Consider the following 16,813-nt stretch of genomic DNA (forward strand, 5'->3'; position numbering starts at 1 on the left):
TATAAGTCTGATAAAGATTAAAAACATATTTTCAGATGCATAAGTGCAGTTTGTCTTTTTCTCCTTTATGTGTTGCAGTCTTGAGAATAAGCAGTTATTCAAAGGCATGTATATGGAGATACAAGAAGAAAAAAAATCAGCCATTTTCATCTTGAAGTGATATTTACCTATGTGGGTTTGCTGTAATCATACAAGACGTAAGATTTGTCTTTTTTTTTCTTGCATCAGGTGGATATTATACGAGGGAATCAACTACAGGGGTGGCCAGATTTTACTGAAACCTGGCGAGGTTCCCGACTGGCGGAAGTTCAGCAGCTGGCAGAAAATTGGATCTCTTCGCCCTCTTCTACAGGTTTGCTCCTCCCTGTGTCATAACTAGCGTAGTTCAAAGCTTGTACTTAATGTCAACTTCTAAAGATTGCTTGCATACATATGTAGCAGACACATCTGTTCCTGGCACCCATTTTATTTGGAGATTCACCATAGAGATTGGAATCACCAAACTGCTGATCAGATACTGAAAAATCTATTTTTTAAGTAAATGTATCAAAGCTAAAGGTTCCTGGCATTCTTGTTTTATAAACACATCCGCCAGCAGCGTGTGCTTTGAGGGACTGTTAGTTTAATAAAAATCAGATCAGGGTTATAGTTGAATCTGATGCTTTGAAACAGAAACGAGGGTGAACTTGTCATTTGCTACATTTACTGTTGAAGTCACAACTTCTTTTAAAGAACCAGCAGCACATTTATTCAGCTTTTTGTCGTTTTGCTCCTTGCTAAAAAGAACGTCAAAAAAAATTGGCTGGGAAAAACCCGACTGATGAATCTTTACTTTGATTTGTTACCACTTTTAAAACCTAACTCAGAACGAAAGGGGGGAAAAAAAACACTTTTAATCCAATAGCAAATGTCATTTAACCTCTGATCTTCACAGCTTAAATGTCTTTCCTTGTGTGCGCAGAAGCAAGTGTACTTCCGTTTAAGAAACCGGCAGACGGGTCTAATAATGTCAGTGACTGGTGATTTGGATGACGTCAAACTTCTGCGGATACAAGAAACTGAAGAGACGGACGGCGTGGAGCAGATATGGTCCTACCAGAACGGACATTTACACTGCAAGGTACAAGCTGGTCATAGTTATATTGGTAATTTCAAAGGTATGCATTGTTCCTAAAGGGTTTCTACACGTTCCAAAAAAAAAAAAAAAAATGTATTGCACTATCTCCCAGATCTGAATAAGCATGGAAAAGAAAATAGAGCATAAAAATTCAATCTGCATTCAGCATGTTGGTGTAAGTTCTTATGTTGTCCCTCTTGACAGACTTATCTATCTATCCATCCATCCATAAGGATTTAAAGCTTGAGCTCAAAAGAATATGACCAAAAAAAAAAATTGCCCTGGACGTTTGAGTCTAAGACGGTGTGTAGCTTTCGTCAGGTAAATGTGCAGGAACCCTGAGGCTGGGACAATTTTCAGCAACTTTGAAAAATTAAACTAACGTACCAAGATTAGGCAAATTCTTTGGACCGGAAGGACCATTATTGAGTTTAATCCTGGAGTAAATGGAAATTAATTTGGACATTCAATCGTTTTCAAGACATAATTAAGAGAGATGTGCGCATCAGGCGCACAAATCACTCACATATTCTTTGAGGTCTGACTCGATGATTGTGATTTTAATTAAATTTAATTAAAAGTGACAAAGAAATGGCTGTAAAAAGAGTTGTTCAGATTCTATTGACTCAGCAGCTTTGAGCCCAACAGAAACTGAAGGATTATTTCCTTTTATGCATTGACTCACATGTTCCTAACCTTTATTGGATTTTTCTGAACTAAAATGAAAGGGCATGCTGTTTGCTGGCGTGCTTCCAGACCTGATAACGTGGAAGTTTTCAAGTTTGATGTCTTGCATAACAGAAAAACGTAATAAACTTCTTAATATCTGACCGGCTGCTCGCTGGTCAAAGCTGATTGAAGACAAATTGTGAGATTTTGATCACTTTCCAGATAACTGGTGCACCAAAATATTGCTCTTCTGTACTAATAAAAGATGTTTGCTTCTGTTTCTTTCTAATTACCTGCGTCCAGCTCTTGGAGGAGTGCTGCCTGAGTCCAAGTGGCAGTGTCACGATTGCTGGAAGCCGAGTCGGTCTCGCGCCGCCGGAGCTCAACAACCAAATCCACGTCTGGAGCATCACCCCTGAAGGCTTCGTCCGCTACAGCCCCAAGGCTGATCTGGTCCTGGAAGTCAAAGGTGAGCCTCCAAGCCTGACATGTGACTCTTGAATCTGAAAAGATAGGTAGTCCAAGTTATTTATCTTACACGTCTAAAAAGGTCAAATGTCACCACTGGAGAATATTTCTTATGAAAATGTTTTATTTTTTCTTCTAAAATAAGAAATAATCTCCAGTATAGAGCTTTGATAAAATACTTTTACCCCTTTTAACTTTTTTTTTTTTTTTTTTGCATTTTCACAGATTTCAGTTGAACATTTTGATGCTAATTTATGCAATAGACAAATACAAAGTGGTTCATCACTATGAAGTGGAAGATTAATAAAGCTATACTTACAATGAGACACACGGCTGTACTATAAATACTATAAATCAGAGGTTTGTTAGGGAAGATTATTTAACAAACAGGAACAGGTCATTGCTCAGTCCATCATATTGTCACCTTCCAAAAATAAAGGCCAAAGTCATTTTTTGCCAAAGGGGATTTTGGCAAACAACAACAAAAAAACACTTTGGGAAAAATGTGAAAATGGATGGCTACACTGCCTCATTAGCATATAGTCTGCCTCTACATAGTTTTGCTAATGAGCTAATATTGGAGCTAGGTATGCTGAAGCAGGGTATGCCCTTGAGGAATGCAGTTTGAAGTCACTGCCTTACAGGGGAAAATGCTAATGGCATCAAATTTTTTAAATGTTTTTAGCATTAGTGGCCTTTATTGGACTGTAAACTGGCAGGAAACAGTGAGGAGAGAGCGAGAAGGAAGACAAATGGCTGCATGTCGAACCCAGAACAACCACAAGGACTGGAGCTTCAGCACATGCTCTACCTTTTCCTTCCACTTCACATTAGCGCTATACTTTGTAATGGTCAGTCATTCAAAATCCCATTTAAAGAAGACGTTAAAGTTTGTGTTTGTAAAGCAGGGCAAGAATAAGAAATTGCAAAAAAGTTAAATTGGTTCATTTTCAAGGAACAGTATTAGACAAATAACCAATAATTTCAGGTTGAAACTTAACTACTGTATCCATCACTCTTCATAATAATGCAATAATGTTCCTTAATGTTGTCTGTGCTTTTACAATTTTCTTTTGGACGCATTATGCTGGAAAGAAAATTGAACAATTGGCACTCTATTACTTATCTTTCCCCTCAAAAAAAGCTGTTCATTAGTGACACCTTGTGGACTAAGCACTGAAATTGTGAATGAACTTTTCTTTAATATGCTAACTTATTGAATGTTACTGTTTGTTATAAAATATATAATTTGGAGCATGAATTCTTTCTTAAATAGTTACATTGATAATTTATATGCCTTCATGATTTAAAAAGCAAATAAACGCTTAATTATCTGGATACTAACTGACCATGTGTTTTGCATTTCAGGTGGACATCACTACGATAAAAACCAAGTGATTCTCAACACACTTGACAAACATAAACTACAGCAGAGATGGCACGTGGAGGTCATTTAAACGGCCTTGTTGAACTAATTCCTCATTATAAGAAGAACTTTGTTGGAGGCCAGAAAGGGCATTTGGCTTCAGAGCTGCGCAACCTTTCGATGAGGTCAATGCGGAGAGTAAATTTTCTAGGAATGTATTATTACCCATTAAGCATATATTAAGTAGGAACTTGAAAATACTTTGAGTTTTTTAAACCTACATAAATGTTTCTTTTAGGTTTGTGTAAATTTTTCCATTTGATAAGTCCGTTTCTCTGATAAGTTAAACAGTGTTACCACTCTTTGTCCCTTTGTAAGTAACAGCGCGCCGCTGTGTCCTGCCTTACAATCCAGCTGCATAAAATACAAGCAATAATCACCTGTCTTTTGTTTTACCAGAATTATTAAAGCTGTAAAACTTATTTTTGTCAATAAATGTCTTAAATATATTGCATATGCATCACTATTTTATAAATGTAGAAAGGATTGATTTCATGAGAATTTGTTTTTCTCAAAAAAAAAAAATTAATAAAAATTCTGTTCAGATAATGTAAACATGCAACATGCAATACATGGTTATGTTATTCCAGCAAGAAAACACAAGAGAGAACAAACAAATTCAAGTCTTTTACTGAGAAACCTTTAAAGATGATTAAACCAAATTCCATGTTATATATATATATATATATATAACTTTTAAATGTCACCATTTTAAATGTACTTTAATTTCAATAAAGCATGAACACAACATAAATTAAACACCGTTCATAAATATAAAATGGCGCAGAAAGGTGAGCGCTGTAAGAAAAACATCATTTGGCTTTCTCCCTTCTCTTCCATTCGTGACCTTTTCCATTTGGAGTTCACAGTCTGTTGCTGTGAATTGTAGCACTGTGAAAGGTCAAAGAAGCGCACGAGGGATTCTCTTAGCAATTTTCATCTTCAATTTTGCTGCAGTGTCGTTTCTTGCACTTTTTGCTCAGACTCCGTGTACTCGGCGTCTTCAGCCACCTCGACGACAGTCTTCCCCCTGGCGTGGCCCTGCTCCAGCTTCTGGAACGCTTGAGGCACCTGGCTAAACGGAAACTGGGCCTCCACAACCGGCAGGATCTGGAACCAACGAAAAATTCAGAAGCTGAAAGTAGAATCGATTCAGTAGGTGCTGGGTGAAAAATTATGAACCTGTCTAGAGCTGCAGTGGGCTTTTTTTTTTTTTCATTCAAATGCTTCATGAGGGAGTTTCCCTGCCTTCTGATCCTGCACTTTTTGACTGAAGTTGCTCTGTTCTATTTTGTGGATTCAGGATAAAATGAGCCAGTACTGAACACATTCATCTCTCCCGCTGCAAAACAATAACTATATCCACAAACTGCAGTGCAGTAAGACAAGGTCTTAAAATTATATTTCATAGCAGAAAAATAATCTCACACAAAAAAGTGCACCCATCAATTTGATCACATGTACAGTCCTAGATGTAGCCTTTTGGACGGAGATTTGCTTTAAAAGTCAAAAGTGATGAGCTGATGTTTTGTTTTGCTTTACAAAATATTAGAAATAAAAGTTTGTTTTTTTAATCTTTTTCACACCGACAGGCTTTGGAAATGGAAATACAAGTACACACGTGCGATTTATTTAATTCAGGGCTGAAAATAAACATAATCTCTGCTTTAGCAGAGCCAAATGTGAGGGAGAGGTTAAGAATGTGATGAGGCTGGACAATCCTCTGCTAGTCCGGCACAGGCAGCTCAGCTTGTTATTCTGGTCAGCAGCTCTTGTCTTTAACAATGAATGGAGGGCGCAATGGCGTCACTACAGACCAGAGAGTGGATGTGTGTGTGTGAGTGAGTGAGTGGGGGTTTTGTCATTTGTGTGTGTGTGCTTGTTCCCCAGCTTCCAGCCACTGGTCAGAGTGTAAGGCAAGCTGTAAGCCCCCCAGGACAAAAGGACAGAGGGTCCACAAGCCTCGGCGACTGGCTGCTCAGCACTGTTTTAAAATCCATTCACAGTTTCCTGGCGCCCGACTCGCATTGCCACCCCCCCAGCAGCGCACGCCGCCAGCCAAACCAAGCGAGGCACTACGGGAGTTTGATTCTCGCTCATTTACAGAGCCGCGGGGAAGCGTTGAATACAGGCATGTAGGGAATCCCCGGCATGTTTGTTATTTCTGCTCTCCATGATCTCCATCGCAGCATGAGGTCCACACTGTCGGGCTGCGGCTGCTGTGCAAATCAGGCAATTTCTAACTCTGCTACTCTGTCAGCACCCGCAGCTCTGAATGTCAGCTTCGCATGATATGAATATTAAAGCAGCACTGAGGCAGTACCTTCCCTGCGTCCACCAGCCGGCTGACTTCATCCAAGGTGGGACCGTCGGGAGCGTAAAATGCCCACCTGTAGAAAACTCCGCTGGAGGCTATGTTCTAGGAGGCAAAACAGAGCGAAGGCAAAAATGAGAAATAAAACAATCAGGACAACTGATGAAACGGTTCGTTGGCATTTCTAATAAGAAACATTGCATTGAATAGTCTCTATCAATGTCCATATTATTTTAGGAAGTCAAATTTTTGCTTTTTGTGTGTCTAAGAAGATCTATATCCAATAAATGTGTTTCGAAGCAAGACAGTGATCCGATTTTTACTGATTTTATTGGTGACCTGAAGTCATTGCCTCCAAAACAAGTTATACAAGCTAAACTCGTGTAGAAAGAACGTTTGCACTCTGCTGCATGGCTGATAGTGAGCCTTCTTAATTAAACTTTGTTACATTACACCACAACTTTTAATGTACTTTACAGGATTTTCGGTGATAGACCGAAATAGAAATAGTTTAAGAAAAAAGTAAAAATATATTTTACAAAACATCTGAGAAGTGTGGCGTGTCCCTTTAAGTCAACAGAACCACCTTTCTCTGTCGTTACTGCATCACGTCTCTACTCCGTTTGGTTGTTCTTGGGATAATACCTCAAGGTCAGTCAGATTGGACAGAGGGTCTGTGAATAGCAACAGTCTTGCTATACTGCTACAGATTCTTAATTCCAGTTTGGTCTAGACTTTGACTGGTCCATTCTAACATCATTCGGTCACGGTCTTGGTAGAGGGTGTACCTCCATCCTTAGTCTAAACTCTTCTTCAGTATTACCATGTATTTTGTTTCATCCATCTTCCATAGAACTCTAACAAGCTTCCCACCACACAGTTCAGGTTTGATGGGCCGTTATAGTTTTGGGCCATTAAAAGCTTGCGATACTCTTTTACAACCCCTTTTTTAATGTCCTCACAACATTATCTCTGACTTGTTTACAGTGGTTATTAGCATCCATGACACATTTTTTTGCTACGAACCTCCACAGAACAGCTGGATTTATACTGAGATTGAATTACACTTTTAAAGACTGGATACACTGGATTTTATCGAGGGCTATCAAAGTAAAGAGGGCTAATTTCACAATGGAGAGCACACATTTCAGATTTTTATTTGTAAAAATGTTTTTATCTATAAAGCTCATTGATGTTTGTGGATGTAACATAGAAACAGTTCAAGGTGCAAGTATATATATATATTTTTTTCAAAGCTTTATATGACATTCAAGGGATGTTTTTAACACTTCTCTAACATCTGCAGCAGTGGACCCTGACTGATTCTTGACATCTTGAGTTTATAACAAGCTGATGAGGTAAATAAATTATTTAAGAGCAGCAATCCATCTAAAAGATGCAGGACACCAATCACCTAAAGACTGGAATAAGATCCGGCCGATCTAGAAAACATACATGGTTCCTGCTTTGTGCACATTGACCACTAGAGGGCTCAGTTGGGCTATGAACGCCCTGATGTGACGAGATGAAAGCTAGATGGTGGTGGTGAGGCCGCTGCAGCTGAGCCCCACCTAACTGACCAGCTGGCTGCTCTTATGGACAAAAGGCCTCGAAGGCTTGGCAAGACATGTTGTAATGCTGGTATTTGCTGGTGGGGAGAGTCAGTCAGTCGGCTGTAATCTGAACAAATACCAAATACTGCTGCGTCAGCGGCAAAAACGCGCACACGCACACACCAATCAAGTCGAATCTCCTCGCATGCACAGACTCACTAGCAGCCAGCCAGCCAGCCCCACCGCGGCCAGCTGTGCCGTCATCGCTGCCTTCACTGGACCAGGCCGACTTGACTCAGTCCCTACAGCTGCTCCACCCTGTCCTGTGTGATTCATGCATCGCAGTCATGAAATGTTCAAACTTTACTACTTTACCATATTAGAAGATCAAAGTCTGAAATTCTTACTCCAAGTCTGATTTCCTGCTAAAGTCTGAAAGGCAGCCAATGAAGCCTGGTCATGTGACGACACGATTTCTCCCTCCCTGTCGTACCAGAACTTCAACTAATCTGATCAACTGAATGGAAGTAAAATGTAGAGGGAGCTTCAGGTGTCTGAACAGGCGTGCACTCCCAGCTAAACTTTCTTGTAACGCCGTTGAGCATTAAACACGACACCTTTGTTCAGGAATCCCCACCCAAACTGATGGATTCATGGCAAACACAGACTCGTGTGCATTTAGAGGCGATAACTTGTGCACAGAATCATTCAAGTGATTCATGTTTACCTGAAAGGCTTTGTTGTGCAGGGTCAGCCCAGCGTGAAGTGATCCATCCAACAGCCCCATGGAGTCGGTGTTGAGGAGTAAAGGCGACACCAGCGTTACATACTTCGCCCCTGACCAGGGCTTCAACAGGCGCGTGGCCCACTCCTCCGTATCTCCTCCCACATTGTCCAAAATAACGTCAAACCTAAAGGTACAGCCGCAAGCTGTTCAATTTAACAAAATCTTATTGAAAGATGGGTTAAAATATGTTTTCGTCAAAGCATATCTGTTCACCTCTCCATCATTTCCAGTTGTTCAGCCACATCTCCTGCAGTGTAGTCAACTGCCTCATCGGCTCCGAGGCCTCTGACGAGGCCTTCGGCGTTCTGAGAGCAGGTAACGGTCACATGGGCACCCCAAGCTTTTAATAACTGGATTAAAAAAAAAATACAGATGTAAACTGGCAGCAAGAAGTTTTTCTCTTGCTTATGAGAAAAACATTTGGTTAATGAGTCAAATGTTCCAGCAACAACAGAAAATGAATTCGAGTACTTGAATTGAGAACGTTCCGACACCTCCGGATGCTCCAGTGATCAAAACTCTGAAGAGGAACATTAAAAAAAAAAAAAAAACCCAGGTTATTTACCGTGTTACTCATTTAAGCAATGCTGTCAACAGAAACCGCATCATCATGGGGTACAAAGGAAATTGTAGGACTGGAAGATATGACCTAATGCCTTGAAATTGTTTCGCAATAATTGCTGCTGTTTTTCACACATGTTCCAAGTTAAAACCACAAAAACAAACAAATTTGAAAGTTTTTTATTTTTATTTTTTATTTTTTTAGATTCCACATAACCAAAGTACACGGTCACATTAAACATAAGACCCAGCTTATGTTTAATTTAATCTCGGTAAAAAGTTGTGGAGAAATCTACCACTGCGCATCACCCTGAGCACACCATCCCCACAGTGAAACAAAGTAGTGGCAGCATCCTCCTGTGGGAATAGTTTTCTTCACAAAAGCTTGTTGTGAAGAGGAGTAAAGATAATAATAATTACCCAATTCTGGTTAAATAATCTTAATTATCTTATCTACTTTACTGAAGGAATCCCTGTCTGAAGACGGTTAAGATGTTAATACTTTTATAAGGCAGTACTTGGTTCATAAATTAAGTCTTCTGTTTATTACTGTGATGACGAAAAGAGGACGAAGAGCTACAGTTATTTTAACACACAAACTTACAGAAATGACTCCTTCCTCATCAGGCATAACTTACATTTTCTGTAAATAATAATAAAAAAAATACAGCTTCTGAAAGGTGAAAAGTTTATCCAAGGTCATGCTGCTTCTTGCCTTTTATTCAAGGAGCTTTCCCTGCAAAGACCGCCTGCATACACAAGCGCAGAGAAGGCCGTGTTGGCTACATAGGGGATGGATGCAGCCTCTATGTGGCTCAGTGATTTTGGCTTGCAGGAAACCTGCAACAAAACAAACAAAAACAGTCGCAACAAGCCTAAAAGAGCTGCGACAAAAGCAAGGCGCTACAGAATGAGAGAAACACAACACAGAAAGAAAACAGGCCAAATTATGTGTCCGCAATTATGCTGCCGCAACAGCTACTGCCACCAAACAAACCCAATCCTAATTGCTTACACAGCAGGGCTGCGTAACGCACAATCACTTGGAAGTAATATTTTCTACAGTACGTTTTTATATTTGCCATGAAAAGCAGACAATTACTTCTAATTAATCTTAAACGCATGCACCGATGTTACACAACAGCCTCTATGTCTCACCTCGTACTCTGTCAGAGTCACATATTCTGCCAGGCTGCCTTGTTTCCACGGTGGAATAGCAGCCCACACCTAGAGGACCAACATGACATTTAACAAGGTGAACACAGCTGAAATTATCCGCCCACTCATGGTGTCTTAGTCTGCCTAATCAGCCATCCAGGAGAAGACGGTTCCTGCCGTTTATCATAATTAACTTGCTTTAAAGGATATTTTTAAACGGGCGGCTCACTGCTGCGAACAGTATGTTGCTGGAAATCTCCATGTGTCCCTCTGTTCCTTAATCATGCTCACATGAAGACGAATTCGCAAAATTGCATTTCGGCCTACAGGAAGACACTAATGTGGACATGTGGGAGACAACATAGTAGGCGTCCGTAATTATTATGAGTCACCTTAATGTAAGAACCGACCAAAGAGAATCTTTTAGTTCCAAGAAAGGACCATGAATAATAATAGGGTAACCTGCGTAACATCAGAGGGTTTGATTATGTATTATAATTCTTGCCGTTTAATGGGGGTGAGATAAAATGGCTCTCATCGGTTTTGGCTGTGTCAACATTACATTAAAGCCACGTACGTCACTGGTTCCAAATGTGTGTGAATGACTGAGAAAATAAAGAAAAAAACTACAAATGACTGATGTATATTTTTGTTTTTGTCATTTTTTTTATACTGATCAGCTCACAGTCTGCCCACATGGACAAGCCTAATGGCTTCTGGAGAAAAGCTTTAAGGTCAGATTATTTAAAGATCAAATTTTCTGGCCACATTGGTAGGCAGAATGTATGACTTTTAGAATTTAAAAACACTGTATGAACTGTAAGGCAGGATGCTGGTGAGGCTAGTGGTGAAAACTGGGGCACTGTACAATGATAAAGGAATATTAAAAAAAAAAGGGCAATCTCTTAATTCCCCAACTGAATCTCAAATCGAGAAAGAGACTGATGGATTTCCAACATAATTATCTATTATCTATGCTTTATTTATTTCAAAATAAGTTTTGGAATAGATAAAGCAGGTTAGCATTAAGGTTTTGGAAACTGCTGATCTCAACCACGCTGAAAATCTGTGGACTATTCCTCAAATTAAGAATTACTCCAACAGCTTGATTGTTACAAAAACTGTAGGTTGAGGTGCCCATTGGTGTCACCGTCTAAAGAAAAGTGTACTATTCTGTGGTGGGCTTTGTTGCTGAATATAACTGAAGAATATTCAGGGTTTCTCAAAATTACTGTATAAACATTCCAACCCTTTTTTTATTATTTAAATCTCCAGAATTTTCTTTTGAGCTTAGCCCATTTTCAAATATTAAACCTGAAGTCTCATTATAAATGTATGGCTGAGATTTCTTTATTAAGACCTTCAAAAACAAAAGGTAGAAAAGAAAACAGAGAAGGAAGACTAGATCAGGGTTTGCACCTCTGGCTCTTAATAATTTTTGGCTAAAAATGATAAAAAATAAATAGATAAAATCAAGTACCGGTACCGTTTTGAAGAGAGATATAATAACAAATGTAGGTTTTAGCAGTTGTCCATTTTTTTATGGAATAACTCCACAGAATTTCCACAACAGAATAAAGGTACCAGTACGTTTTTTTTAGAGCCATCATTCTTGTCAGTAAGCTGGAAACTGAGACTTTCATTTTTTATACATAGTTTCCCACAGATATGAACATCCCATAAAACAAAAATGTATCCATCTTCTCTGTTCAAAAGTTTTATGTTGTTCTTCATTTTAAAGCCTAAAAATCTAAATAAAATAGTGGTTCCATCATAGCTTTTTAATAGAAATGTAACATTATGCAACATGCATGTAACATTACATGGCTAATTCCAGGTACAAAACTTGGATGGATTAATAATGGATTAACATTTTTTTAATAATGGATTTTTTTTTTGTTGTCTTTTTCAGATCTCATTTAAGAATTCAATCTTCTTTGGTAAAAGTCAAACATCAATTATGCCAAATTTTCTAAATTAGGAAAAGAAATTGCTGTCCTTTTCTGACTTTTACTTCCTTTAAAGCCATAGTTTGCAGATAAATGACAAAATATTACAATAGTCTCACTGCACAAATGCATGTACTGGGAGAAGAGTACAAATAAATTCCACATTTTAGTATTTAAAATAAGCATGTACAGAGTGACAACAAAACAACAAATTAATGCTGTGAAGAGGTAACAGAAAAGGTATACTGAATAAATTATAAAACCATTTCTGACAACTACTGGTGTCAGAAATTGACACCGGTATCATGATCTGAAGTTGCTTTTCCTCCCAGATGTAACTGTTTTTTGCAAAAATGAATAAAACTATGTATACTATCAAACAGTAGTGCATTTTCAGACTAAATTTTTTATGTCTGCTCAGAGAGCAGAGGGATTGAACTTTCTAACATCACAGGTACAACCAGTCATAGAATCACTACGTCAGGACAAAAAAAAATTTAAAATTAAGTTTGAGCAAATCATAACCAAATGCAGAACATCTGACAGAAAATATGTGGAGTCACAAATGAAGAGGGCTGTGGATAAGAAAGTTTCCAACAGTTTGAGAAACTTGGAGAACTTCTGTAAGGTAGGAAATATTGGGAAATGAAGGGCTGGGTGGTACAGTATGAAACAAAGAATGGGGTGCTTTGTGTATATTCCTCATTTTTCTAAGACAGATTTGTATTGAAGTGCTTACCTCATCTCCTGGAGCAAAGTGGGTCACCCCAGACCCACAGTCCACTACTACACCTGACAGGTCACGACCAAGAATGAGTGGAAACTCACTGAAGCCGTTAACCACAGACAACGGATCCCTCCTTAAGTTAAGCAATGTAGCCCCGTAGCCCCCTAGAGAGGAAAAATTTGCAAAGCATATTCATTTAAATAATTATATCTTGTATTATTGCTGATAATGCCAGAATAGCACTTACCCCTCATATTCAGATCCAGAGGGTTGAGACTGGCCGCACTGACGTTTATCATCACATCATGTGCAAAATTGACAGTCGGGATAGGGATTTCTTCTGTGTGCCTCAAAACTCCACTAGAGCCATACTGATCAATGACCCAGGCTGACATGCTCTGCAGCCTTGAAGGTGAACTGCAGACATTTCTGCAGCCAGTCCGGGCTAATGTTTTGCTCCAGCCTGCAGCCTTCCCATTGAACAAACACAGAAGCCTGACTGATGCCATAACTCTGATACAGCGCTTTTAAACCCACGACCAGCGAAGGTCAGCTTTAAAAATATGTAATTTGGTGCCAAGCTAGCTAATTACTGGACGGAGCTACAAGGCTAATGTCAGCATGTTCAACTGGTTGCCGCGAAACATGCATGCCTTAAGGTTTATAACAGACTAACTACATCGGTGACATTCCACCTGTGTGGTACTGCTGTTCTACATTTTAATAAATATAAACTACTGAGCACAAACCTGCAGAAACAACGCCTCCATCTACAGCACAAGTTATCAAACAAGCTAACCTCTGAACTCAAGGAGGTAGCCAATCAGATAGTAGTAAACATAGACTCTGTCCAATAGTGTGGAAGAATTGGTTGTGACGTACTACGTTTTGGTTCGTGTTTCCGTCACATTTTTATGATGTGGATTATTTCACTTCTGATTGTTTCTATTCGCATGTTAGTTTTAGTTGTGTAGCTCAGAAATAAGTACACGTCGAAGATGAATGAATACATAAATAACTAAATAAATCTGTGAAACGAAATAGACATAAACTCAGAAAATAAAGACAAGTTAGAGTTTATTGAGATATACATTTTTAAAGTCTGTTTAAATAATTGTAGATTTACTAATGATGATCAACCTAAATGAAAACAAATGCCAGTTAGAAGAAAGTGGTTTCAGTTGGCATTTCTCAACAAAACACAAAAACGCAAAAACACAAATTAAAAATTAAAAATTTTCAGCAAAAAAGTGAACAAAGAAAAGGAAGCCTAAACTAAATCCTTGAGATACCCGGCAAATAAGTGGGGGACATATTCCATATTTATAATTTTGTTTATATATATATATATACATCCCTCCGTTCAGTGTTGAGTGAGGTTATTTTTGACACTCTTGTTTCTTCTTCTCTTATCAGGTTCTAATATGCCTGAGCAACAACTGTTTCTTATTAAAATATATCCAAATTATCAGTTAAATATATAGACGTCTCTTATAATGTCTCTTCTAAATATAATGTTGGATCAGTGAAACAACCTGTATAAATAAAAACCGAGTAAAAGAAATAAAGAATATTTTCCATAATGAACAGTTGATGCAGAGTTCTTAAGTTTAAAAAGTTATTGTGACTTTTTCCAAACACCTTTTCTTTCTTTTTTCTTTTTTTTTTTTTGTCATTATGACCAAACAACACAACCATAATTTCCTCCAGAATAAATTAGCCTCACTCATTCAGGTAGCTGCCAATTTCAGTCAATGCTAAAGGTATACATTTTTAGGCACCCATGGCTTCTTTCCTAAGTTACAGCCTCTGAGCTTATTTTTAATGTTAAGCTCACTTTACAGTGGACAATGACACTGGTGTTCCAACATCTTCCAGATTATTATACATTTAAGTCTTGGTGGTTTCTAGCTGATAATTGAACACCCAAACCAATTATATATCTATTTTTAGAGATAACAATTATTGTCAAATGTGAGGGAATCTTTTAGACCCACTTTCCATCTGGCAATGATTCCAAACAGATCCAAAGTTGCTTGGAATGGATGAACAGCAATATTAAGTTTCTGGAAATGAGTTGTCTTTATTTTAATAGATGGCCACGTGAGTAAGTTAACGAGCTCTACAAAATCTCCGAAAAAATACTGGTGAAATATCCACCTAGAATGAGGCTTGTTGAAATATCCACCTTGTTGATGGCTACTAAAACAGATTAGTTCCACACAGCAACTTTTTAAGATGCATCAATTCAAACTTTGTACGGATAGTTACAGTTATAGCTCAAAGTTAATATCATCCTTTGAGAATCTTTGGAAAAATGTAAAGATTACGACAAGAACAAGGATGCTGTCCAACATCAACAGCTTATTGTAATAAAAATCATCAGTAAAAAAAAAAAAAAAAGCAGTTATAGCGATAGCGATTGCCGTAACAGAAACAAAACTTCATTGGCTCATTGAAAGCAACTTTAGATTTAATTCTGCCAGGGGCGTGAAAAGTTTTTAAATTAATTTTGAATATATTTTGATTCACACGAGAGGTTAGTGTATGTAAACTTCTGGCTGTCACTGGTTCAGTCAAAAATCAGAACCATAAAAACTGTCTCCACAACAGTTTCCAAAACAATTAAATCTATTCGGCTCCAGTTTTTTTCCCCCTAATATCATAAAAGGGAAAACACATGAAATATTCATAAGCCAACATGCTTGAGAGATTTTTGCAAACAATAAACTGACTGCTGAGTGCCCCATCAAATGTGTGGACACGAGCCAGAAAGCTAAAACTAATGGAGGGGCCAGTGAAAGAAAAACTGAAAACCCAATATTTACGTTTCAGTTAGTCACAAGGGGCTACAAGCAGACTGGTTTACATGACGTCTGTAAGAACATGGCACTTGCTGCACGTCTTTAACTACTTAATGGGAAATAGTCGTATTCACTCCATGCAGTCTCAATATCTTTAACTAGCTTTAACTATGTAAATATTGCAATTAAAAGACTAAGTTAATTTAAAGCAACTGGTAGTGTAAGTAATCCTTAATTCTATATTTGTAGCCTCAAAAAAAAAAAAAAAAAGAAAAGAAAAGAATGTGCAGGAAAATTGAATTATGTCTTTTTCAGCAATTCATTAGTGGATGGTAAAGTAAAATTTGTGGCAACTTAAATAAATATATATTAAATAACACTTGTCTGATAAGTGATGAGGTCTAATGATGTTCTCTTGTTCCAGAAACCGAGGACAGAGAGGCCTTGGGTTGCGTGTTCGTGATTCAGCTCAGAACCAAGTAACAAACAGCTATGTCATTATCGCCAGAACTCCCAGAGGAAAGCCGACACCGTGGAAATTGGGTGCTTTGTCTGTGCTGGCTCATTATGGTGTTTCTGCCTAATGATTAATGCCACCGGTTGCCACCACATAGAAAAAAGAAAAACAAAAAACTTCAATTTCATCCTGCTGAGAGCAGAATGCATCATCCTACAAACATTACCCTTACAAAACTAAAAACTTTCAAATACTTTGCCAATTATTCAAGAAATGATAGACTTAACATGTAGGTCTATTTCTTTTTACAAAAATACACATGCAGTGTAGTTTTTCTAGGTCTGTCATCTGTCTCGAGACCTGTGGCCCATCTCATGCGGCTGCTCTAAAAATAATAGCTTTGGTCTAATTTCATTTGGTGGTCATGACAGAAGGGCAGACAGTTTTTGACTAAAAATGAACACCTCCTGGGTTCCTAGGCTTTCGTACTTAATGAATATAAACAGCGTCTAGCAAAACTACTCACATCCCTACACCTTCTCGGATTCAGTTACATCTACAAGGCTCAGTATTTTATTTTAAAATATATGATCAGACTAACATAAAGTAGCTGGAAGGTGTCCCAACAACAGTTGTTAAGTCTTGCCACAGATTTTCAGCTTTGTTTAAGAATGGACTTCTCTGACTGAGCTAGGATATCAATGTACTTGGATCTGAAGCAGCCGTGTGTAGCCTGTGGCAAGAGGCTCTTTGAATCTTCTATAATGCTAAAATGGCTAAAAATTACATTGAACCAACTAATGTTTTGTTGTTGTTTTAATAT

The 16,813-nt window shown here is 38.2% G+C and overlaps 2 protein-coding genes across 2 annotated transcripts in view; one reads left to right on the forward strand and one right to left on the reverse strand.

The window, feature by feature from the left end:
• Positions 1-4,129, forward strand: part of LOC103457455 (absent in melanoma 1 protein-like) — a 28,693-nt gene extending 24,564 nt beyond the window's left edge. Inside the window, exons 20-23 of the mRNA XM_008397591.1 lie at positions 229-352; positions 962-1,120; positions 2,090-2,255; positions 3,623-4,129. Of these exons, the coding sequence (XP_008395813.1) occupies positions 229-352; positions 962-1,120; positions 2,090-2,255; positions 3,623-3,711 (538 nt within the window). The 3' untranslated portion in view covers positions 3,712-4,129. The remainder of the gene's footprint in view (positions 1-228; positions 353-961; positions 1,121-2,089; positions 2,256-3,622) is intronic.
• A 165-nt stretch (positions 4,130-4,294) lies between these two features.
• Positions 4,295-13,542, reverse strand: LOC103457454 (reticulon-4-interacting protein 1 homolog, mitochondrial-like). The gene is made up of 9 exons (XM_008397588.2): positions 12,977-13,542; positions 12,742-12,893; positions 10,054-10,122; positions 9,611-9,735; positions 8,806-8,854; positions 8,548-8,684; positions 8,275-8,458; positions 6,004-6,099; positions 4,295-4,790 (listed from the first exon to the last, which is right to left on the reverse strand). The coding sequence occupies exons 1-9, from the start codon at positions 13,236-13,238 to the stop codon at positions 4,623-4,625; spliced, it is 1,242 nt and encodes a 413-aa protein (XP_008395810.1). The 5' UTR covers positions 13,239-13,542; the 3' UTR covers positions 4,295-4,622.
• Between the last annotated feature and the right edge of the window lie 3,271 nt (positions 13,543-16,813).

The sequence above is a fragment of the Poecilia reticulata genome, linkage group LG21 (assembly GCF_000633615.1).
Source record: "Poecilia reticulata strain Guanapo linkage group LG21, Guppy_female_1.0+MT, whole genome shotgun sequence".
In the NCBI taxonomy this organism is placed as follows: Eukaryota; Metazoa; Chordata; class Actinopteri; order Cyprinodontiformes; family Poeciliidae; genus Poecilia; species Poecilia reticulata.

Bases quoted from the DNA above. Each gene is read 5' to 3' on its own strand.
- LOC103457454 (XM_008397588.2), bottom strand. From the start codon at position 13,238: ATGGCATCAGTCAGGCTTCTGTGTTTGTTCAATGGGAAGGCTGCAGGC. The intron at 10,123-12,741 runs GTAAGCACTTCA...TTGGTCCTCTAG, and splicing joins ACTTTGCTCCAGGAGATGAG to GTGTGGGCTGCTATTCCACC. The intron at 9,736-10,053 runs GTGAGACATAGA...GTTTTGTTGCAG, and splicing joins TGACTCTGACAGAGTACGAG to GTTTCCTGCAAGCCAAAATC.